Consider the following 26,617-nt stretch of genomic DNA (forward strand, 5'->3'; position numbering starts at 1 on the left):
TATTAAATATTTTCCCCCTCTTCTAATTCAGAACTTCCTTGTAGAAGATATTACTATCATTTGTTTTGCATCGTAAACATTTTTTGGTTGTTTTGATGCTCGCAGGAAAGGAAATATTTCCTAGAATATGAATGAACATTTTATATTCAAAGTGAATACTGACTTTAATCTCCCCCATCTACCCCACCTCCAAATCATTGTACAATATATGTATATATATGTGTGTGTTGTGTGCACATTTGTGAAATTTCTGAGTATTTATGAACCTTTAGATGTGTTCCTTATGATCATATTGACAACAGTTTACTGTAAAACGTGTAATAAAAGTTTGCAAAGGAAAAAAGTTTTATCTTGTTATTCAACAAGTAATCTTTAACATTATTTGAGATCTGTTGGTTAGATTTCTAGTTTGAGCTTTTTTAATGGTTTTCTATATCTAGAAAACAATGTTTTCAAATTCCTAATTGCAGGAATATGAATTTTGACTGTTGTTACTTTGTTCTCTATGGGTAGTCATTAATCAGAAAAAGAGAGCATTGGTTATTAATTAGCATTTCTCATGTAATTAAAGAAATATTCTGAAAGCTACAGGAATTATAAACATTTTCTCCTACTGAAGACAAAATTGTTGATGCTTTCATCTTGCATGGAAAATGAATTGAATATTAAAAAAAAAAAAAGAATATTGTAGTTAGCATTGAAATTATTATAAATAAAATAAAATTTTCAATTTCTGTTATTTAATTGTTACCAGGAGCTAAAATGTTAATAAAACTAAAAACTAAAGCTGTTTTCTTTTTAAATTTTCAGTACTTGTTAATATTAACTGGTTTTTCATTTTGTAATATAACTGTTCTTTGTAGCCATTTTTTATTGGAAGATTTCTTCATATAAATGTACAATGTATATCAAGTGTGGACACAGTTTTAAAGATTGAAATCAATGTGCACTATGGAGAGCTTAGCAGAGGCTGTAATTTATCATTTAAACTTAACATTTTTTCATGAACTTAATCCCTCTGTATTGTGTGGCTAAATTGTTATTTTTTTATTTAAGAATTATTATCAGATACTTTGTTTCAAAGTATTAAATTCATCTGCACAAAACTTTTCTAGTATGAAATCAGTTTATAGTTTGTATAAGTCTAACATTATTTACTTCTGTATGAATTTCATGAATTATCTGGCTCAGAAGTAGATTTACTTCAGTACCTGTAAAGAATTTATTTATATTAAAAAAGAAAAAATTAAAATGTGCTTTAATAGCTATCCAGTGCTTTATATCAGGTAATGCTTTATATAATTAAAAATCTTACATAATTTTAGTAAGAATGCTGGAAGAAATAATACATTTTCCCTTCTACCTAATGTACATTGTAGAAACATTTAATAGAATTGTTTTCGTTCAGTAACTGCCTTATGATTTGATACAGAAAACCTGCTTTAAGTAACCCTCCCCCCATTAAGTGGGGAAATTTTATTGGTCTCCTGCTAAATTCCTTTAAGTGCTAAACAGCAATTCTTTTTTTTTTTATTGTATGTTGATATTAGCATTAGTAAAGGCACATGATGCAAGAAAGCAAAAAAAAAAAAAAAAAAAACCAACCCTTTCCATTTCACCCATCCATTCACTCCAAATGTTTGTCTAGTACCACCTTGAACTTATTTAAATTGTTTGTTCCAACTATCAACCACCCTCTGGCTAAAGGTAAATTTCCGCACATTTATTCTACATTTGTCTTTCCTCAATTTCAATTATGTCCACTCAGATGAGTGATCTGAGCAAGAGGAAGAATCCCATCAGCATTCTACTTGCTCAAACCATTCAAGGCCTTAACACATCAATTGGATCACCTTGCAGGTGCTTAATCTCCAGAAGCTGCAATTTGCAGAACTTAAGCCTTTTTTGGTATTAGCAACCCTTTGTTCCACTCACCAATCTCGTTACCTTTCTCTGTACTCCTTCCAGCAGCTCTATATCCTTCCTAAAATGAGGCCCCCAGACCTGTTTGCAGTTCTCAAGGTGTGGCCTGACCACTGCCTTATACTAGGTGACAATCACCTCCTTATCCCTGCTAGCAAAATTCCTGTATATCATTGACAAGACACCATGAGGTGTCTTGGCAAAAAATAATACTTTAATACTCTAGTTGAAAATTAATACTTTAACATGAATGTTAAGCATGCAGTATCTGCTAAATAATTTGATACTCAATTCTTATAGTAAATGCACTTTCATGTGGAATAATGTTTACAGAAAACTAATTTACCGTGCTACAAAACAAGCAGTAAGGAATGACTCAACTATACGAAGCTTATGTATTATCAGTAAGCACTTAACAGTAGTTTGGTCACCTTTGCTTGCATGTTTTGATTTCTATGTACTTTATGAAAGCATACAATACCTTCAATTATGCTTACAATTTGCTTTATAGTTGTACTGGTAAAACAATGTCAGTTTTTAAAATTTTTAAACTTTCAAAGAAAATTTGTATATTTTACAAAAAAAAAATTGTAATCTGGAAGTATAAAAGCAATCCACCACCAACATTTCTATTTGTCTTTAAGAATCCACACAAAGTAGGAAAAGTTTTTATAAGACAAACACAGAACTATCTTGTACTTTAATCTGTTTTTTTTTGTAGACAGCAAGATTGAAACTGCATAGACAATGCATGTTAATTACCCTAGGTAATTAACATTAACTATGTAGTGTTAACTAACCATATTTTACCTGGGATGTCAATACATGTTATATCATTGCAACATCAAGCTTGTAGGTGGAGTCACTTCAAATATATAATTGAGCTAACTATAGTATAATTTGTGTGTGTAATGGGAGATATGGCAGCAACTGAATCAGAGTCCACTTTTAATACAATCTTTTGGGGAAATAGACCCCCTTTGCCCTTGGATTAAAAGCAAAAAATTTTATATAAAAAATGTGATAAATCATTTGAATGGAGATACAATAGTAACTGAAAATGTTTTTGATTTTAATACAGTGGCATATGAGGGGGGGGGGAACACTTATCTTTTGCCCTCAGAAAGATACATGAGGATTGTAATTGATAATTTGAATGGGAATCTGACAACCTAAGTGAATCAGATTTTAATATATGGGGGAAGGAATGCTTCCTCTCCATATCTTGCATTACTGAATTGGGAAAAGATATTAAAAAGTTTGACTTTTATTGAAGATAATAGGGTGAATACTTCATACATTATATATTTTAACAGAAATTATTAATCAAAGAAATATAATTTTTTTTTTCATTCTAAATTTTGAAAGAACAAATGCAGATATTTCCCCAAAACAATTCATAATTCCTTATGAATTTAAGTTCATACAGTTTAAATATTTCTTTTATTAACTCACTCGGTACATTCTATTTTATCGTATACTATGATGTGGTCACAAAAGAACTGGAAGCAAAAAATTATTTTATCATATATTTGGATTTCAGGAAAGCTTTCAATACTGCTGCACAACATGGAAGACTACTGTACAAATTGGGGCTGTATGGCACTAAGGGCAATTTGCTACAATGGATAAAAGCATAATTGAGTTAGAGAAGGGGGAGAGTTGTAATCAATGGGCACTGCTGATCGTGGACTAATGTTATTAGTGGAGTCCCAAGGGTTCTGTATTAGGCCCATTGTTTTTTTTTTTCTGTATTTATCAATGATATTGATGAAGGTATATCAAGCTTAAAGGAAAAGTTTGCAAATGATACAAAGGTTGGCAGGGTTGTTAATGACAATATGCTACTGCAACACGGTCTATAAATGTTGAGATTGATTGATTAAATTTGATTTTAGTGGCACAAAAACGACTGCGGTTATACTGCTCCAAGAAAAAAATGGGCTGAGAAGTGACAACTGCAAGAACTGCATATGGGTACTGGACTAGGCGCATTATAGCCTTAGCTACTAGTGCTAAAAAAAAAAAAAAAAAAAAAAAACGAAAACCAAACCAAAAATGATATGAGTAGATGTAACTCCAGAAAAATATTAACTGTATGATACTACACTCAGGGAAGTGGAGAATGAAAAAGACCTGGGGCTAATTGTGCAGTCAGATAACCCCAGGGGCTCACATCTGGTGAGTATGGGCTTGGCACACCCAGGGTCCTGAGCTGAATATCATTCTTCTCTTTCTTGGTGATTTCCTTCTACTTTTGTCTCTCTCTCTCTCAGGGTAACTCGGGAATTTTTTTTGGCTGGTGCAGCATAAGCCTCTGGCTTCCTTGCACCATATAGCTAATAATAATAATATGAAATATTTCGGGAAGTGCAGAAAGGTTACCAGAGCAGTTAGACCACACACACTTGTCAATGATATACAAGAAATTTGCCAGCAAGGATAAGGAGGTGATTATTCCTTTGTATAGGGAAAAAGTTAGACCATTGCCTTATATGAATTCAGGCTGTTTTGAAGGCTAAAGGAGGCTGAACACGCTACTAGGTAGGTGTACCTAATAAAGTGGCAGCACAGTGTGTGTATATATATATATATATAACATATAGAACTGAACAAGGTTGTTGGGTTTTAGGATCATCGGAGAATAAAGCCATGTTGCTCCGTGCGTACAGGGTGATTCACTACCAGTGTGACAAACTTGCAGAAGGTGTAGGGGGCACAAAGACGAATCGGAATCACAGCATGGCAGGGTCCGAAATACCTTCGTCATGCAGGAGGTCGCGTGAACAAAGAAGCAAAGAAAAAGAACAGAAACAGCAACTCGTTAGTGTAACAGAAATCATTTTAATGACAAGTTTTACATTGGCAAAAAGCCATGCTACAGAAGGTGCTTGAAAGTTCGACCAGAAGCAGGCCTCACAGTGCCGCTGCATGGAATCCCTAACGTTCTGGAAGATTCCTGGCGTGTCTCGAATCTCCCCGGCAGCTACAGAGATGCGATCGACGAGGTCTTCAACTGAATCAACGGGTCTTACACCAATGTCTTCATTTGATCCCAGCAGAAGAAGTCCAGGCATGATAAGTCCGGTGATGTAGAAGGCCAATGAACCGGACCACCACGACCTATCCAATGCTGTCCAAATGTAACGTTTAGGTGTTGGCGGATGTCATTGGTGTAATGTGGGGCAGCCCCATCATGCTGGAACCACACTGAGCGATGCAACGACTGAAGAACATGTGCTTCAATAAGTTCAGGCAGGACTTGCTGTAGAAAGATCAAGTATGCCCTACCTTCCAGACGGGGCAGAAGGTACAGTCCAATGAGGCGGTCTCCAACAATGCCGCCCCAAACATTGACAGAGAAATGGCGTTGAGTCGCACGTGTTCACGTACCATGGGGGTTCTCTAAAGCCCACAAATGGGCGTTATGTTGATTGAAGTTTCCCTCTCTTGTGAAACTTGCCTCGTCCGTGAATAATACGGATGCAGCAAATGCGCTGTCTGCCGCACTCTGTTGAAGAAACCAAGTAGCAAAAGTCCGGAGTGGATAATTCACAGGCTCCAATGATTGGACGCATTGCAGATGGTATGAATTCATTTGGTTTGTTGACAGTATCCTGCATACAGTGGATTGAGAAATACCCAATCGTCCTATCACTCGAGTACTCGTACTCGGATTGCCTTCTGCAAGATGTAGGACATTCTCCTCATTGGCGTCCTCGTTCGCTCTGGATTCACAGTACCTCTCGTGAAACAACCAGTCTCACGTAACCTGTGCACACATGCAAATATCGTATGATGAGCACGCCTGTGCAGGAAACATTCCTGGTACAAATGCAGAGCGGTGCGCCCGTTACAGTCCACAGCTCAATACGCGAGGTGCATGTTGGCCAGTTCAACGTTTGAAAACTCGTCCATCCTACTGCCTCGGGAACCAATTTGCAAATGCTGACTTCCAGCGGGATCGCTGTTCGCGCGACCTCCCGTTCAACGTCCTCTACTGCATGACGAAGGCATTTCGGACACTGCAATGCTATGTGATTCCGATTCGTCTGTGCCCCCTACATCTGCAAAATTGTCACACTGGTAGTGAATCACCCTGTATAGTCTGTAAATTGCATGTTTTCTAAGGTCGATTTTCTGCTTAGTGGATGAAAATCCGAGTTTCCGGGAGGAAAATCGTGCTACCTTCGTCTGAGAGCGACTAACTCAGCCACATTAAGAAAAAGAGATAAAAATTGCTCCCGTCATTGATGGATTCGAACTCAGGTCTTTTGACCCGGTGTGATGAGGACAGCAATTAATCCAACTGTCTTGCCCACTTAATATAGATGGGTTGACTATTGATGATCATGCTCAGGTAGCTGAAAAACTGAATGAGTATTTTGCATCTACATTCACACATGAGGAATTATTCAATGAGGGTAATGCCAGATGTTTATCAAACTGTAACAGGGTGATAAGTGATTTTGTAATAACAGAGCAAAGCGAAGGAGAAATTGTTGAAGTTATACACAAGGAAGGCACCTGTGGTGGACGAGATCTATCCAGTTATATTAAAGGAAGCAGCAAAGGAAGTCAGCAAACCCTTAGCCATAATTATGACAGCTTCCTTCGACTCACGAGAGGTCCCCATGGACTGGAGGTGTGAAAATGTATCACCAATTCACAAAGGGGGGGTTCTCCTAAAGATGACAGAAGTAACTGTAACTATAGACCTGTTAGTTTAACTTGTGCTCCAGGGAAAATAATGGAATCACTTGTTAAAGAAGCATTGCAGCATCATCTAGACAAGACTGCAGTAATAGTTAAGACACAGCATGGGTTTGTTAAAGGCAGGTCTTGTCTGACCAATTTGATTGGAAATTATGATGTCAAAAAGGAACTGAATGTGAAAAATAATTTTGATATTATATACTTGGATTTCAGGAAAGCTTTTGATACTGTTGCACATGGAAGATTGCTGTACAAATTGGAGAGGTATGGCATTAAGGTAATTTACTACAATGGATAAAGGGATGGTTGAGTGAGAAAAGGCAGAGAGTGGTAATCAATGGACACTGCTCTTCTTGGACAAGTGTTATTAATGGAGTTCCCCAGGGTTTGGTGCTGGGGCCCGTTGTTATTTTGTGTATTCATCAATGATATTGATGAAGTATATCAGGTTTAATGTTCAAGTTTGCAGATGATACAAAGGTTGACATGGCTGTTAACGACAATAAAGACAGTTTGCTACCCGATCTGGTCACAGACAAGTTGTGTAAATCGGCTGAGAAGTGGCAACTGAAGTTTATGATTGGCAAATGCAAAGTACAGTACTGCATATGGGTAGCAATAACCCAATAGAAACGTATCAACTGTGTTGTACTACACTCAGGGAAGAGGGAAGTGGAAAGTGAAAAAGAGCTGGGGATAATTGCTAAATCAAATATGAAGTTTGCTGAGCAGTGCACCAGGCTGCCAGGGCAGGTCACGGAGTCTTGTCAAAGATATATCGGAATTTTGCTAGCAGGAACAGGGAGGTGATTATCCCGCTGTACAAGGGAAGGGTCAGGATACACTTAGAGTACTTTGTACAGGTCTGGAGGACTCATTTTAGGAAGGATGTAGAGTTGCTAGAATATGTGCGAAGAAAGTCAGCAAGACTGGTGAGGGGACCAAAGGGGTGATCTTACGAAGAAAGGCTTAAGTTCTGCAAATTGCAGAACAATGGTCGGATTATTGGTTCATATTGGTTCATCTCAGGATTACACATCTGGAGAGTAGGCGTCTGGGAGGTGATCTGGTTGAGGTGTTGAATGGGTTGAGCAAGGTGAAAGCTGACGGGATTCTTCCTCTTGCTCAGATTAAGAAATTGAGCGGGCAAATATTCAAATTGAGGAAAGACAGTTGTAGAATAGATATGCAGAAATTTGCCTTTAGCCAGCGGGTGGTTGATTGGTGGAACAGATTTCCATCTTTTGTTGTGGAAATTGATAAGCTAAATAAATTTAAGGCCGAGCTGAACAGGTATTGGGAAAGAATGGGGGATTGAAATAGGAAGGGCGTTTTTTTGGCTGATGTTGCATAAACTTGTTTTCTTGCATAATATGCAAGAAAACAAGTAAAAAAAAGAAAACTAATGGCAAGAAAAAAAAGAAAACTAATGGCACTAATGCTACGACTGCCTGTTCCATCTTTCTTCAACGTCATTGTCATTATCATCTGGTGTTACTAGTTTTGTGACCTATTGTTCTGATACAGCTTTTTTTTTGTTGAATCTTGCTGAATTTTTCTGTAATGTTTTCTTTTGTGTCTTTTAAATTATTAGTGGACTACTATTTATATCGAATCCTGCCCACTAGTAGGTTTTGATCATTTTCATATCTACAGATAGCAAGAATTATGTATCAATAATTCCATTTGCTTTATTGTTCTATTATTAGGCAGTCCATTAGCATTTGTAATATTAGTATTTATAGCTGAAAATGATGAAAGAGACCAAGCTTATTTTTTACTTAATTTTTTTTTTTTTTTTTTTTTTTTTGCTGATAGCATCAGCAAAAAAAATTAAAAAATCCTATTTCACCTATCTATCCACTTCAACAGTTTTTCTAGTTGTTGATTTTATTCAGGCTGTCCTCTTCCACAACATCAATGAAAGTTAGTTCCAACAATCAATCAAACCTTGGCTAAAGGCTCGCTTTCTCATATCTATTCTCCGACCATTGTTCCTCAATTTAACTTTATGCCCCCTTATGTGCGTCGTCTGAGCAAGAGGAAGAATCCCATCACACTGAGCTTGCACAAACCATTCAAACTCACAATAGCGGCATCGTTTAAGTTACATCTCATATTGTGAATACCTTCACGACGAGTTTCCATGACATTGCACTACTTCGGTGGGTGGATAGGTAGGTAGCCTACCTACAAATAGCCCCGAAATGGTGCCGTCTGGGTGGTGGTATCCACGGAGAATAAGTAACAATAGTCTTCTCCTTCGGGTGAAGCGTTACTTATTCGAAGTAGTGCAATGTCATGGCAACTCGTCGTGAAGGTATTCACAATATGAGATGTAACTTAAACGATGCCGCTATTGCAGATTTGCTAATCAATAATTAGCTGTGTATAAATAGTCTAATCTCTTTCGCAGCTTGAGGCTTAAGCCCTTAATGCATTAGAGTCTTAACCATTCAAACTCTTAAACATCTGAGAGATCGCCTCACAGGTGCCTAGTTCCCAGACGCTTCGATTTGAAGCATTGAAACTATTCTTGGTAAGAGTACCCCTTTGTATCCCTCACCAACCTCATACCCCTGTCTGTACTCGTTCCAGCAGCTCTACATCCTTCCTAAAATGAGGCATCCAGACCTGTATGAAGTACTCAAGATGTTGCCTGACAATTGCCCTATGCAATGGGATAATCCATCACCCTATCCCTGCTAGCAAAATTGCTGCATATCATTAACAAAACCCCAAAAGCCCTCTAGCAGCCTGTCTGCATTGCTCAGAGAACTTCATACTTGACTGCATAATAACGCACAGAACTTATTCATTTTCCTCTACCCTGAGTGTAGTACCCACAGTTGGTACCTCATGGATAGCACAGTTGGTAGGGTCACTGTCCTCCCCACACCTGATGGAAAAGACCTGAGTTCAAGGTCCATCGACGACGGGAGTATTTTTATTAACCTTTTTCAACGTTGCTGAGTTAGTAATCTCAGTCGAGGGCAGCTCGGCTTTTCTCTCCTGGAAACTCGCGATTTTCGACTAGAAAACAGAAACTCGACTTCAGAACACACGCAATTTACAGGAAATAGACACGGAGCAATATGGCCGCTTTTGCTCTTAAGACACTATTACACCACCAACAACAACAGTTGGTATGTTACTATGGGGTTATAGGCAGTACTTTGCATTTGTCAATGTTAAACTTCAATTGCCATTTCTCAGCCCATCTACTGAACTTTTGTAGATCCTGTTGCATTAGCATACCGTGATATCTATCATTAATCACCATGCCAACCTTTGTATCACTGCAATCTTGTACTTTAAGCCTGATACGCCTTCATCAATATCATTGATACATACAGAAAACAATTATGAGCCCAACAACGTACACAGTAGCCTCCACCAATAATATTATTCACTAACAGCAGTGTCCATTGATTATCACTCTCTGTCTTTTCTCACTCATTATTCCCTTTATTCATAGCAACAACTTGCCGTAATGCAACACTGCTACTTATATTGCTATATTTTATGTGCAGCAGTATCAAAATCTTTCCTGAAATCGACGTATATGACATCAACTTTTTTTTTGCATCCAGTTCCTTTGGAACCACATCATAGTATCCAATCAAATTGGTCAGACCAGAAATCCCCTTAACAAACGCAATCTCTATCCGAAGTGTAACTGCAGCTTTGTCTAGATGATCCTCCATTACTTTTTTAACCAGTGACTATTATTTTTTCTCGAATAGAAGTGCTCATATCAACCGTTGATCTCCCTTTGTGAATTGGAGATACTTCTCCAGTCCGCCAAGACCTTCCCTGAATTCCATGATGCTCTCATAATTATGGATAGGGTTTTTTTAGTTCCTTAGTAGCCTCTCTTAATATAATTGGATAGATCTCATCCTTCCCCAATGCCTTTCTTTCATTTACCTTCGGACATTTCTCTTCTACTTTTTTCTCAGTTACAAAATCATTTAGCTCCCTTCTAGAGTTTTATAAACTTTTGCATTCACTTCCCTAAATAAATTATTATGTGTGAATTGAAAAACGCTCCTTCAGTTTGTCAGCATTCAATTAGAATAGTATCAATTGGTTTGTCAGCTTAAATTCCGACTTCAATCGGAATTCTGACTTTAATTCGGCAGCAAAACAGTACGACAGTATCATTTAATTCAATGGGGGTTCCCCATCTTTCTAGCTTATTGATTCCCGGAGACTGGTCATCACGGTGAAAATGGTTGTATAACTTATTTCTGAATTATCCATATGAGAATCATGCTGTTAGAGGAAAGTTCTCTGCCAGCCTTGAGCACTGCTCAAAGACTATCCCAGAATGCGAGGCTTTTCCTGACTGATAATTTCCTACTTTTCAGATGTTGTCCGAGGTGTACAACTTGACCTTCATAAATCTGCACGTGACAAAAGCTATAAGAAAGAAGCGTTATTCACTCAAAGGCAAAAGTCGGTCTGAGATTGTCAGACTTGCAAACTTATTGACTCTTGTATTGTGATGATGCTTCCCAAAAATATTAACTGTCATGTGAAATTACAAACTGAAGGTGTGGAGGGCTATTTCTTCCACTGTATGTTACTAATTTTAAATTTTTATTTGTAAATACCCCTTACTCTTTGTATTAACATTTCTCTCATTTAACCCCTGGTGCAGTGCCGGATAGGTTGCAATATTAACTGTACGGTGCCTATCTTAATTTCAGGTTGCAATAAAGATTTTCTCATTTTTCAACCCAGTCAGCAAAGCTAACACTTTTAGGTCAGCACAGATATTCCATTTATATTCTTGGTAGCATATTTTTTGCAAAAGAACCTGCAGGTTCAGTTCTCGTAGATGTCTCTCATGTGTTCTGCATGGACCAATGGTACAAATAGATACTTATTTCCATTTTGGTGTTAAACTGCTTTCAAACTGACCTTCGATGAATCAATGAAAAGTCTCCACTGTTCGAGGGACGTTCTCCAGATGTAACTCGTTAATTAATTCTTGAAAATTGTTACAATAAACCAAAGCACAGCAATGTAGTAATAACTCGCTACGTTAGATTCTTTCTTCCTATAAAAAAGGCATCTTGCCATCCTTTTCAAAAGATTCCACTGCTGAAACTGTGATCCTAATAATTGAGCTTTGAATTTGGACAGGAAATGTCTGTATCTGTATACTAGTCTGGGTGGCCTACAGATCTGGGCAGGCGTGCTTCCCATTGATCTAGAGGTGGTGCACTGGGGGCTAATGTATATGCTCTCTAGAGGAATCCAAACGACCTTCATAGAGTACACAACAGATCCGGCGAATAATCGGAAACAAAAAAAAATGCGGCTGATGCTGCACCTGTGGCAGCCATGGCAAGAGAGATGGTCCAACTCCTGTAAAGAAGAAATCACAAGAAAATTCATACCTCAAATCAGCAGAGTCTACGCTAGAACCCCATATTGGTTCATCTCAGGATTACACATTAAATACCTACTGACGGGTCATGGTGCCATAAATGCCAAACTAAATTATATGAGAATTGTAGACGACCCAAATTGTGAACGCGAAGAGTTAAACACTTGGCAACACATAATGTATGAATGTGAATATTATGAGGATCTCCGAAGCATCATGATAACCAAGACTACATACCGTCTTCGTAATCGGGGACAACTTTTACTGGATACGGAAGAAGAATCCAAAGCGTTCAGTAAGTTTGTGCAGGATCATTTCGCAAGGAGAAGGGCATTAGCATTAGCATTAGCATTAGTAGAGGCATTTGATGCAAGAAAGCAAGCTTATGCAGCATCAGCCAAAAAAAAAAAAAAAAAAAAAACCACTTCCACTTCACCCCTCTGTTCGTTCAAAATACCTGTCCAGCTGAGCCTTAAACTTATTTAGGCTATCAACATCCACCACAAGGGATGGAAGTCTGTTCCACCAACCAACCACCCGCTGGCTAAAGGCAAATTTCCGCACGTCTATCCTACATCTGTCTTTCCTCAATTTGAATTTATGCCCTCTCAGGTGATTTTTCTGAGCTAGAGGAAGAATCCCATCAGCATTGAGCATGCTTAAACCATTCAAGGCTTTATACACCTCTATCAGATCACCTCGCTGGTGCCTAGTCTCCAGACACTGTAATTTGCAAAACTTAAGCCTTTCTTTGTAAGAGCACCCCTTTGTTCCATTCACAATTCTTGTTGCCCTTCTCTGTACTCGTTCCAGCAGCTCTACATCCTTCTTGAAATGAGGCCTCCAGACCTGTATACAGTACTCTAGGTGTGGCCTGACCATCGCCTTATACAATGGAATAATCACCTCCTTATCCCTGCTGTAAAAATTCCTGTATATCATTGACAATACTCCATGAGCTACTCTTGCAGCCCGTCTGCACTGCTCAGAGAACTTCATATCTGCCTACACAACAACCCCCAAGTCCCTTTCATTCTCTACCACTGTCAGTGTTGTACCACAGAGTTGATACGTTGCTCTGGGGTTGCTGTTTCCCATGTGTAGTACTTTATATTTGTCAATGTTAAACTTCATTTGCCACCTCTCAGCCCATCTGCTCAACCTTTCCAGATCCTGTTGCAGCAGCATAGTGTCAGTAGTGTCCTTGACAACCCTGCCAAACTTTGTATCATCTGCAAACTTCGACATTAAGCTTGATATACCATCATCAATATCATTTATGAATACAGAAAACAATAATGGACCCAACACTGAGCCCTGAGGGACTCCACTAATAACATTAGTCCACGACGAGCAGTGTCCATTGATTACCACTCTCTGTCTTCTCCCCCTCAGCCACCCCTTTATCCACAGCAGCAATTTGCCTCCAATGTCACACTGCTCCAATTTGTGCAGCAGCCTTCCATGTGCAACAGTATCAAAAGCCTTTCTAAGATCCAAGTATATAATATCAAAGTTATTCCCTGCATCCAGTTCTTTTGTGACTGCATCATAGTATCCAATCAAATTGGTCAGGCAAGACTTCCCCTTAACAAAACCATGCTGTGTCCGAGCTATAACTGAAGTCTTGTCTAAATGATCCTGCAGTGCTTCTTTAACTAGTGCCTCCATTAATTTTCCGGGAACAGAAGTTAAACTCACAGGTCTATAATTACTTGTGTCAGCTGTTGATCCTCCTTTGTGAATTGGGGTCACATTTGCACATCTCCAGTCCATGGGTACCTCCCCTGAGTCCAAGGAAGCTCTCATAATTATGGCTAAGGGTTTGCTTACTTTCTCTCTGCTGCCTCCTTTAATATAACTGGATAGATCCCATCCACCCCGGGTGCCTTTCTTGTGTTTATCTTCAACAGTTTCTCCTCCACTTTACTCCCAGTTATTTCAAGATTCTGTAGCTTACTGCTAGAGTTGAATACACCTCTGGCATTCCCCTCGCTGAATAACCCCTCATGTGTGAATGTCGATGCAAAATATTCATTTAGTTTGTTAGCTACCTGAGCAGGATCATCAACACTTCACCCATCAATATCAAGTGGACCAATCTGATTCATCCCCTTCCTTCTAGAGTTTACATAAGTAAAGAACTCTTTGCTGTTTTTCTTTGCATCCCTTGCCAAGGATTTCTCGTAATCTGCCTTCGCCCGCCTAACCTCCTTTGTAACTTGGTTGCATATCAACTTGTATCTATCATAGGCTTCTGTGTCATGTGTTAATTTGTATGTATCCCATGCATTTTTCTTCTCTGCCATATGCCTCATTAGTTCATCTGACATCCATTTAGGCCTAAACCTTGAACAATATTTCTTAGTTGGTATGTAAAGCCTAGTAGCTTCCAAGATAAGTTCTTTGAATGCTTCCCATTTTGAATTTGCTGTTGGTAACATCATCAGTTGGTCCCACTGTATAGAATTTAAGTACTGTCTCAGTCCATCGTAGTCGCCTTTACGGAAGCAATAACCCTTCCCTTTACCCCTAATGGTAGTTACCTCTTTGAGTAAATCCCACTTCAGCACACTGTGATCACTGCCACCTAGTGGTTCATTTATCTGCAGATTCTTAATGCATGAAGAATCACTGCTGATAATCTAATCAAGAGTATTACTCCCTCTAGTTGCCTCCCGAACATGCTGATGTAGAAAACAATCATCCAATAAATCCACAAAAGCCCTGCTAGTGTGTGAGTAACCAGCCCCCAAATTCCAGTCAATATCTGGGAAATTAAAATCTCCCATTATAAGACACCCTGATTTACTGGCCCACTCTATTTCCCTGTACAGTTCCTTATTATACTCATCAGAGTCATTAGGCCTATAGCAGACTCCTACTCTCAATTTTGATCTCCCAATGTTTATGTCACACCAAACTGACTCCACACTGCACTGTCCAGGGATGTCGACTGGCTTCACTTCCTTGGTTTTTATGTGTTTCTTAACTAATAGCATAACCCCTCCCCCTTCCTATCCTGTCTATCCTTTCTCTAGACGTTGTACTCCCCAAATTGCATTGATTAAATTAGCATTAGCAAAGACACACGATGCAAGAGAGCAAGCTTATATAGCATTAGCCAAAATAAAAAAAAAACACCCTTATTTGACCCGTCCACTCGCTCCAAATGTCTGTCAAGTTCTGCCTTGAATCTATTTAAGCTATCAACTTCTACAACGACAGATGGGGGGTTTGTTCCAGTAATCAACCACCCGCTGACTAAATGCAAACTTCCGCACATCTATCCTACAACCGTCTTTCCTCAATTTGAATTTATGCCCTCTCATGCGATTATTCTGAGCAAGAGGAAGAATCCCATCAGCATTGAACATGCTCAAACCATTCAAGGCTTTATACATCTACCTCAATCACATCACCTCGACGGTGCCTAGTCTGCAGACACTGTAATTTTCAAAACTTAAACCTTCGTAAGACAACCCTTTGTTCTAGTCACTAATCTTATTGCCCTTCTCTGTACTCGTACCAACAGCTCTACATCCTTCTTAAAATGACGCCTCCAGACCTGTATACAGTACTCAAGGTGTAGCCTGACCATTGTCTTGTACAAGGGAATAATCACCTCACTATCCCTGCTAGAAACATTCCTGTATATTATTGACAAGACACCATGAGCTACTCTTGCAGACCGTCTGCACTGCTCAGAAAACTTCATGTCTGCCTGAAAAACTACCCCCAGTTCCTTTTCATTCTCTACCACTGTCAGTGTGGTACAACAGAGTTGATACGTTACTCTGGTTACTAACGTTGATACGTTACTGTTCCCATATGCAGCACTTTACATTTGTCAATGTTAAACTTGATTTACCACCTCTCAACTCATCTGCTCAACTTTTCTAGATGTTGTTGCAGCAGCGTACTGTCATTAGTGTAATTAATAGCCCTACCAACCTTCGTATCGTTTGCAAACTTGGACATTAAGCTTGATATACCATCATCAATATCATTTATAAATACAGAAAACAACAATGGAACCAATATTGAACCCTGAGGGACTCCACTAATAACATTAGTCCACGAAGAGCAGTGTCCATTGATTACCACTTTTGGTCTTTTCCGACTCAACCGTTCCTTTATCCATAGTAGCCATTTACCTCCAATGCCACACTGCTCCAATTTGTTCAGCAGTCTTCCATGTGCAACAGTATCAAAGGCCTTTCTAAGATCCAAATATATGATATCAGAGTTATTCTTTGCATCCAGTTCCTTTCTGACTACATCATAGTATCCAATCAAATTAGTCAGACAAGATTTCCCCTTAACAAACCCATGCTGTGTCCGAGCTATAACTGAAGTGTTGTCTAGATGATCCCGCAATTCTTCTTTAACTAGTTCCTCCATTAATTTTGCTGGAACAGAAGTTAAATTAAAAGGTCTGTAATTATCTGTGTCTCACTATGATCTTCCTTTGTGCATTGGGTCACATTTGAACATCTCCAGTCCATTGGTAACCTTCACCCGAGTCCAGGGAAGCTCTCATGATTATGGCTAAGGATTTGCTTACTTCCTTTGCCATCTCCTTTAATATAACTGGATATATTCCCTCCACCCAGGTGCCTTTCTTATGCGTATCTTCAACAATTTCTTCTCCACTTTACTCCCAGTTATTTCAAGATTCTGTAGCTTACTGCTAGAGTTGAATACGTCTCTGGCATTCTCCTTTCTGAATAACTCCTCATGTACGTGTAAAATACTCATTTGGTTTGTTAGCTGTCTCAGCAGGATCATCAACAGTTGAACCATCGATGTCAAGTGGACCAATCTGATTCATTCCCTCCCTTCTAGAGTTTACATAAGTAAAGATCTCTTTACTGTTTTTCTTTGCATCCTTTCCCAAAGATTTCTCGAAATCTGCCTAACCTCTTTTGTAACTTGGTTACAGATCAGCTTATATCTATCATAGGCTTCTGTGTGACATATTAATTTATATGTATCCCATGCATTTTCTCCTCTGTCACATGTCTGATTAGTTCATCTGACATCCATTTAGGCCTAAATCTTGAACAATATTTCTTAGTTTGTATGAAAAGCCTAGTAGCTTCCAAGATTAATTCTTTAAATGCTTCCCATTTTGAATTTGCTGTTGGTATCATCATCAGTTGGTCCTATCGTATAGAATTTAAATACTGTCTCAGACAAATGTAGTCACCTTTACGAAAGAAAAAACCCTTCCCTTTACCCTTAATGGTAGTTACCTCTTTGAGTAATTCCCACTTCAGCACACTGTGATCACTGCCACCTAGTGGTTCCTTAATCTGCAGTTTCTTGATGCATGAAGAATAACTACTGATAATCAGATCAACAGTACTCCCTTTAGTTGGCGCCCGAACATGCTGCTGTAGAAAACAATTATCCAATAACCGCTCCTCCCTTTCTGTCCACATTGTGCTCCCCAAATTTCAGTTCTGCACTGCTTATGTCTGTGTGGCATCATTGTCTCTGATATCCCAACAATATCTGCCTTTGATGGCTTGACTAGCCCTTCAAGCTCATCGAATTTATTAACTATACTCCTAGCATTGGTGTAAATGCAAGTGTACATGCACCTGTTTCTATTCTTAGTTATCCTAACACAGCCCATGTATTTCTTTGTTCCACTATGATTCCCAGCAGACCTGGAAATCCCCATTACTTTGCTTTCCTGGCTGCTGCTGAATTGCATTTCAATAGAAGTAGTGCAAGAATCACTTTTTCCTCTGCCAATGGCTACTGTTAATCTGTTAATCCGTGTATCCCCCCCGAAGCTAGCAGTGTTCCGACCCACCTAACTCTGCCTCGATAGAATCAGCAAATATTCTTGCACCCTTTCTATTTAAGTGTATCCCATCCCTGTAGAAGAAGCATTTCTCCTGTTAACAAGCACAGAACAGGCTGAGAAAAATTGTCCCCCTTGAGCCTTGCACAATCTCTCGAGGGCCGAATTGGTCGAGTAGGCTCATTATATACTCCCTCTTATCGTGACTGGGCAGAATTGCAGACAATTTCAAATTCAACCCTAACTCACAGCTTTTTTTCAGCATTGACTTGTACTTGTTAAGTAATTCCACCGGTCTCCAACTCTTAATATTATTAACGGCAACATGTACAACGATATCACCCTTTGTGCCCTTAATAGATGATATCTGCTCTACAACGTCGTCAACCTTTTCCCCTGGCAGACATACCCTTGTCCTGTTCCATTTATCCTTGTTACATAATTTAAACACAGTTGACGATTTACACTTATGCACACAACAGTTCTTTACAAACACTAATTCACTATAATACTTGCTCGCTTTGATCACCACTCGCTGTGTGAAACACATTCAGTCTTTGAAATACTTGCTTGTGTATACATGTAATACATGTATGTTCAAGCAAGTACATGTATATTTCTCTCCGTATATACATGTAATACCTGTATATTTTTCTCTTTTCTCTCCGTATATACACGTAATACATGTATATACGGAGAGAAAGGTATCTAGACGGCTCATATTGTTTGTAGAGAACTCTGTCGAAAGTTCTAGAACCTTTCAGAAACATCCAGACTTTTCATCTGCACGTCATAATATTCTGGAGCATTCTGGAACATCTTGAATGTTGTAGGAAGCTCCTGAATGCTCTAAAAAAAATAATAATAATAAATAAGGAATAGATAAAATAGAAGGAAAAGATGATTAAACTCACTACAGGTCTTGGTTTTTGGTCATTAACCTACAATATTTGAAAATTAAGAGTGATGAGAATATTTTAAACATACATCTGAGTTGTTGAACATATTTCCTACAAGAATATTTCGAAATTATTTCTGGTAGGAAACTGATGGCGCCAAGTCTTATTAGTTTTAATAATATAAGTGTGGCTTGCAAAAGCCACAGTAAAAATTGCATAGCTGTGTCCCATAAATGTCATCTGCGTGTGTAGCACAGTGGTATCGTCACCGTCCTCCCCACACCCGGTGGAAAAGGCCCGGGTTCAAATCCCATCGATGACGCGAGGAACTGTGATGGTCTTTTTTCACTCCGTGGTTGAGTTATTCGGTCTCAGGCGTGGACAGCAAGGTTTTTCCCCCAGAAACTGGGTTTTTTCGTCCAGCAAAACAGGCAAATCGACCACAAAACACACCCAATTTACAGACATAACACATAAACTGGTATACGTAATCATTTACGGGAGACCTTAATATAATAATTTGATTTTTTTTTTGTTCCTTAAACGTCCCGATTTTTCTATAATATAACAATAGAAATGCTTCAGTTCTGCAAATTGTAGCATCTGGTGACCAGACACCTGCGGGGAGATCTGAATGAGGTGTTTAAAGCCATGACTGGATTGAGTAATCTGAATGTTAATAGTATTCTTCGACTTGCTGAGACTATACACACGAGGGCGCATAAATTTAAGTTCGGGAAGGATGGTTTCAGGACAGATGTGCGGATGTTTGCCTTTAGCCAGCAGGTGATTACTTGTGGGAAGAATCTTTCATCTGTTGTTACGGAAGTGGATGGATTGAATAAATTCAAGGGAAAACTAGAGAAATTCTTGGAGAGTACAGATGGGCTAACTGATTTTTTTTTTTCACTGATGCTATATAAGCTTGTTTTTTTTTGCATCACATGCCATTATTGCTACTATAACAGGGAATAGGGTCAGGTAATATTGGCTGTTGTTTGTTGTAGGGTTTAAGGCACACCAGTAACTTATGCTAGATTGTATTGTATTTACTGTGTCTAAATTGCGTGTGTTCTGTGGTAGAGTTGCCTGGTTACTGGATGAAAAACCAGCGGAAAAACATGCTACTCTCGCCCGAGACTCCAACCATGTTTTTTTAAAAAAAGTAAAAATTCTTTTAAAAAGTAAAAAGCATTAGCATTAGCATTAGCATTAGTAGAGGCATTTGATGCAAGAAAGCAAGCTTATGCAGCATCAGCCAAAAAAAAAAAAAAAAAAAAAAAAAACCCACTTCCACTTCACCCCTCTGTTCGTTCAAAATACATGTCCAGCTGAGCCTTAAATTTATTTAGGCTATCAACCTCCACCACAAGGGATGGGAGTCTGTTCCACCAACCAACCACCCGCTGGCTAAAGGCAAATTTCCGCACGACTATCCTACATCTGTCTTTCCTCAATTTGAATTTATGCCCTCTCAGGTGATTTTTCTGAGCTAGAGGAAGAATCCCATCAGCATTGAGCATGCTCAAACCATTCAAGGCTTTATACACATTTATCAGATCACCTCGCTGGTGCCTAGTCTCCAGACACTGTAATTTGCAAAACTGAAGCCTTTCTTCGTAAGAGCACCCCTTTGTTCCATTCACTAATCTTGTTGCCCTTCTCTGTACTCGTTCCAGCAGCTCTACATCTTTCTTGAAATGAGGCCTCCAGACCTGTATACAGTACTCTAGGTGTGGCCTAACCATTGCCTTATACAATGGAATAATCACCTCCTTATCCCTGCTGGAAAAATTCCTGTATATCATTGACAATACTCCATGAGCTACTCTTGTAGCCCGTCTGCACTCCTCAGAGAACTTCATATCTGCCTGCACAACCACCCCCAAGTCCCTTTCATTCTCTACCACTGTCAGTGTAGTACCACAGAGTTGATACGTTGCTCTGGGGTTGCTGTTTCCCATGTGTAGTACTTTACATTTATCAATGTTAAACTTCATTTGCCACCTCTCAGCCCATCTGCTCAAACTTTCCAGATCCTGTTGCAGCAGCATAGTGTCAGTAGTGCCCTTGACAACCCTGCCAACCTTTGTATCGTCTGCAAACTTGGACATTAAGCTTGATATACCATCATCAATATCATTTATAAATACAGAAAACAATAATGGACCCAACACTGAGCCCTGAGGGACTCCACTAATAACATCAGTCCACGATGAGCAGTGTCCATTGATTACCACTCTCTGTCTTCTCCCCCTCAACCACCCCTTTATCCATAGCAGCAATTTGCCTCCAATGTCACACTGCTCCAATTTGTGTAGCAGTCTTCCATGTGCAACAGTATCAAAAGCCTTTCTAAGATCCAAGTATATAATATCAAAGTTATTCCCTGCATCCAGTTCTTTTGTGACTGCATCATAGTATCCAATCAAGTTGGTCAGGCAAGACTTCCCCTTAACAAAACCATGCTGTGTCTGAGCTATAACTGAAGTCTTGTCTAAATGATCCTGCAGTGTTTCTTTAACCAGTGCCTCCATTAATTTTCCCGGAACAGAAGTTAAGCTCACAGGTCTATAATTACTTGTGTCAGCCTTTGATCCTCCTTTGTGAATTGGGGTCACATTTGCACATTTCCAGTCTATGGGTACCTCCCCTGAGTCCAAGGAAGCTCTCATAATTATGGCTAAGGGTTTGCTTACTTCCTTTGCTGCCTCCTTTAATATAACTGGATAGATCCCATCCACCCCGGGTGCCTTTCTTGTGTTTATTTTCAACAATTTCTCCTCCACTTTACTCCCAGTTATTTCAAGATTCTTTAGCTTACTGCTAGAGTTGAATACACCTCTGGCATTCCCCTCGCTGAATAACTCCTCATGTGTGAATGTCGATGCAAAATATTCATTTAGTTTGTTAGCTACCTGAGCAGGATCATCAACACTTGACCCATCAATATCAAGTTGACCAATCTGATTCATCCCCTTCCTTCTAGAGTTTACATAAGTAAAGAACTCTTTGCTGTTTTTCTTTGCATCCCTTGCCAAGGATTTCTCGTACTCTGCCTTCGCCTGCCTAACCTCCTTTGTAACTTGGTTGCATATCAACTTGTATCTATCATAGGCTTCTGTGTCATGTGTTAATTTGTATGTATCCCATGCATTTTTCTTCTCTGCCATATGCCTCATTAGTTCATCTGACATCCATTTTGGCCTAAACCTTGAACAATATTTCTTAGTTGGTATGTAAAGCCTAGTAGCTTCCAAGATAAGTTCTTTGAATGCTTCCCATTTTGAATTTGCTGTTGGTAACATCATCAGTTGGTCCCACTGTATAGAATTTAAATACTGTCTCAGTCCATCGTAGTCGCCTTTACGGAAGCAATAATCCTTCCTTTTACCCCTAATGGTAGTTACCTCTTTGAGTAAATCTCACTTCAGCACACTGTGATCACTGCCACCTAGTGGTTCATTTATCTGCAGATTCTTAATGCATGAAGAATCACTGCTGATAATCAAATCAAGAGTATTCCTCCCTCTAGTTGCCTCCCGAACATGCTGATGTAGAAAACAATCATCCAATAAATCCACAAAAGTCCTGCTAGTGTGTGAGTAACCAGCCCCCAAATTCCAGTCAATATCTGGGAAATTAAAATCTCCCATTATAAGACACTCTGATTTAGTGGCCCACTCTATTTCCCTGTACAGTTCCTTATTATACTCATCAGAGTCATTAGGCCTATAGCACACTCCTACTCTCAATTTTGATCTCCCAATGTTTATATTACGTTCTTAGCGTTTTTTCACCAACCTTTCATGGAGTAAAATAAAATTAAAATAAATAAATAAAACAAAACAAATCTTGATAACTATATTTACAATAACCTGTATTTACAAAATTAATATACGTATTACAATATTAAAAGTATTAAAACACAAGATTAAAATGCATTAAAATATACTAAGTTAAAAGCGATAAAATCCCGTAGCTTTCAAAGGCTCCAGCCTTCTTCTTCAGCAGTACTCTCTATTATTCAGTACACCTTTAAATATCAGCAGGGTAATGGTAGGCATCACATGTTTCCATTCTCACGTGTTCCGCTCTCTTGCATTGTGGAACCGGAAGTGGCTCGAACGGAAGTCGTACGGAACCGTTCATCCTTTTTTAGGATAATAGTCTCTAAAAGGGGGTGAATCCGTACACCCCTATCCCTATTAATGTTGGTTGTAGAGCTGATCCGCAAACTCTCGAGCCACTTACGGTCCCAGAACCTATGCGCCCGATCGGTGATAGTGGCATCGTCTGGGGAGATCTGGTGCTGCTTCTCCCAAAAATGTTCGGCCACGGCGGACTTGTCATATTCCGCATTTCTTATTGCTTTTTTGTGTTCCCCCAGACGATCTTTGAGACGACGTTTTGTCTCCCCTACATAACATTCCCCACAATCCGCGCATCTAATATTATATACGACCCCACTAGCATCCTCTTTTTGAATGGGGTCCTTAACTTGAGACACAACTGTGCGCAGTCTTCGTCCCGGAAGCTTCACACAGCGTGTCTGATATTTTCTTAATACTCTAGTTATATAATCCGTCAAGCCCGGATAATAGGGAATGTATGCAGTAGATACTGGTATAAAAGATTCATCTCTCCTCTGATTTTCATTAATAAATTTATCTATAATCCTCTGGGGGTAACCACATTTAGTAAGATCCGCCGTGACACGTTCATACTCTGCTTTCCTATCATCGGAGTTACTGCAATGTGATTTCGCTCTATTAATTAGCGTTCTTATCACACTGTTCCTATGATGGCTGGTCAGGGCTGAATTATAATGCGATTGCCCTTTACACATCGTTTTTCTAAAGACTTTTGTCTTTAACTGCTGGTCTTCCCTACAGACCAACACATCCAGGAACGGCAGAACTCCTCCATCTTCAACTTCCTATGTAAATTGTATGAATTGGGAGAAGCCATTTAAGATATTCAACACATGATCTTCACTCCCCTTCCGAACAAATGTAAACGTATCATCCACATACCTTTTCCAGGGGCGCATAGGGAGAACGCTAGCATTAAATATTCTGGTCTCGAGCTCCTCCATAGCTAGATTTGCTATAATTGCGCTAATGGGGGAGCCCATAGCTGTACCATTAACCTGCTTATATATAATGTTATCAAAAACCATAGTGTTACTTGAGAGGCACAATTCTATACCCTTCCTAATATCTTCTGGATTAAGTTGCGTCCTAGTATTTAGGGTAGTATCCCTCTGTAAAACTATGTTTGCACACCACACTCCATGGTCAATAGGAATACAAGTGAATAACGATTTTACATCAAATGATATCATAATTTCATCCTCTTCTATACGCTGGCTCCTAATAAAGTGCACAAATTCTTTACTATCCTTGATACTATATTCAGAGAGTCCTACTAGTGGAGACAATAGTTTGGCTAGGAAACCCGAAAGTGCATACGTCGGACTACCTATAAATGAGACTATGGGTCTGAGTGGCACGTCTACTTTATGGATTTTGGGTAAGCCATAAAACCTTGGCATTTGGCTACCTGTAGCATGTAGTGTCCAATATTGTTCTTTAGAAATCTTATTAGATTTAAGCCAACTCTGCAACATTCCGTTCACTTGTCGCTCCAAACTAAGAAGTGGACTCTTCTGGATAACCTTATAGGTTGTCTGATCTTCTAATAAGCTCAACGCTTTATTCTTATATACTTCTTTATTAAGAACCACCGTTGCTTTGCCTTTATCCGCGGGTAAAATTATAATACTATCATCTTGTTTAAGGTTTCGTAGTGCTAGTTTTTGCTTCACATTAAGATTGGAAGGAGCACTCTTAGCTTGACTAAGGATGGCTGCTATTTTCACTCGAGCTTCATTAGCTCGAGTGAAAATAGCAGCAACCAACAACTCTACGACCAACATTAATAGGGATAGGGGTGTACGGATTCACCCCCTTTTAGAGACTATTATCCTAAAAAAGGATGAACGGTTCCGTACGACTTCCGTTCGAGCCACTTCCGGTTCCACAATGCAAGAGAGCGGAACACGTGAGAATGGAAACATGTGATGCCTACCATTACCCTGCTGATATTTAAAGGTGTACTGAATAATAGAGAGTACTGCTGAAGAAGAAGGCTGGAGCCTTTGAAAGCTACGGGATTTTATCGCTTTTAACTTAGTATATTTTAATGCATTTTAATCTTGTGTTTTAATACTTTTAATATTGTAATACGTATATTAATTTTGTAAATACAGGTTATTGTAAATATAGTTATCAAGATTTGTTTTGTTTTATTTATTTATTTTAATTTTATTTTACTCCATGAAAGGTTGGTGGAAAAAACGCTAAGAACGTAATATGAATATACCCAACCTCAGAGGCCTATTTGAGGACTCCCAATGTTTATGTCACACCAAACTGACTCCACACTGCACTGTCCAGCGATGTCGACTGGCTTCACTTCCTTGGTTTTTATGTGTTTCTTAACTAATAACATAACCCCTCCTCCCTTCCTATCCTGTCTATCCTTTCTGTAGACGTTGTACTCCCCAAATTGCAGTTCTGCATCCCTTATATCTGTGTGACACCACGTCTCTGATATCCCAACAATATCTGCCTTCGATGTTTTGAGCAATACCTCAAATTCATCAAATTTATTTACTAAACTCCTAGCATTGGTGTACACGCAAGTATACCTGCACCTGTTTCTATTCTTAGCTACCCTAACACAACCCATGTGTTTACTTGTACCGCAATGGCTCCCAGCAGTCTCTGAAATACCATGCATCTTGTTTTTCAGGCTTCTGCTCATTCTAATAGAAGCAGTGCAAGAATCTCTTTCACCTCTGCCAGTGGCTACTGTCAATCTATTGGTCTTTGTCTCCCCCCCAAGCTAGCAGTTTTCCGACCCACCTAACACTGCCTCGATAGCATCAGCAAATATTCTTGCACCCTTTCTATTTAAGTGTATCCCATCCCTGTAGAAGCAATCTCTCCTGTTAACAAGTACAGTCCAGGCTGAAAAAAATTCTATCCCTTGAGCCTTGCACAATCTTTCCAGGGCCGAATTGATCGACAAGGCTCTCATCATATACTCCCTCCTATCGTGTCTGGGCAGAATTGCAGACACTTTCATATTCAACCCTAATTCTCGGCTTTTGTTCAACAGTGACCTGTACTTGTTAAGTAATTCTGCCGGTCTCCTACTCTTAATATTATTAGTGCCAACGTGTACAACTATATCACCTTTTGTGCCCTTAAAAGATGATATTCGCTCTACAACGTCATCAACCTTTGCCCCTGGCAGACATACCCTGGTCCTGTTCCACCTATCTTTTTTACAAAGCATGTTCCCCGTTTCCCTGACAATAGAGTCACCAACAACTACTAGTTCCTTCGGGACCAGCGCATTCTGCCTTAGGGGTTGTCTTTGTGTCACGCGATGCCCAACTGCAAGCTCTGGCGTTGATGTGGGCAGCTGAGAGCTTGCTGGGCCCCTCAATTTAGTTTCTTCGAGGGCATCCACCCTGTCCTTCAAGCTCTCATATAGGCCCACAAGAACGCCGAGTTGTTGCCTGATATCGATACACTCCTTGCATCGCGCACACACAAAGACATCCCCCTTGGCAGTGTCATGGCCCGTACCCGATTGCTCTGCAAACATCAAGCAAACAGTGCATTTTATAAGGCTGTGAGTCAGAGGACAACTGCCCCCCTCAGTTCTGCTCTGAGCCACAGCACTTCCATTAGCTTGAGCCTTTTGCTTTGCTGCTCTGGTCTGAGTCATGATTCTATTAATTTATTAATTAATTATGTTATGTTATTAATTATATTACGTTTG

At 39.4% G+C, this 26,617-nt stretch overlaps 1 protein-coding gene across 1 annotated transcript; it reads right to left on the reverse strand.

Annotated features, from left to right (window-relative positions):
- Positions 1 to 1,122: 1,122 nt before the first annotated feature.
- On the reverse strand, positions 1,123 to 24,698 carry LOC150089745 (uncharacterized). Its single transcript, XM_090390087.1, has 2 exons — positions 23,969 to 24,698; positions 1,123 to 1,211 (listed from the first exon to the last, which is right to left on the reverse strand). Exons 1-2 carry the CDS (start codon positions 24,696 to 24,698, stop codon positions 1,123 to 1,125), a joined length of 819 nt encoding a protein of 272 aa, XP_090246213.1.
- Positions 24,699 to 26,617: the final 1,919 nt, after the last annotated feature.

Source organism: Mastigoproctus giganteus, chromosome 2, assembly GCF_048544385.1.
Source record: "Mastigoproctus giganteus isolate SK-2022 chromosome 2, ASM4854438v1, whole genome shotgun sequence".
NCBI classification, from domain to species: Eukaryota; Metazoa; Arthropoda; class Arachnida; order Uropygi; family Thelyphonidae; genus Mastigoproctus; species Mastigoproctus giganteus.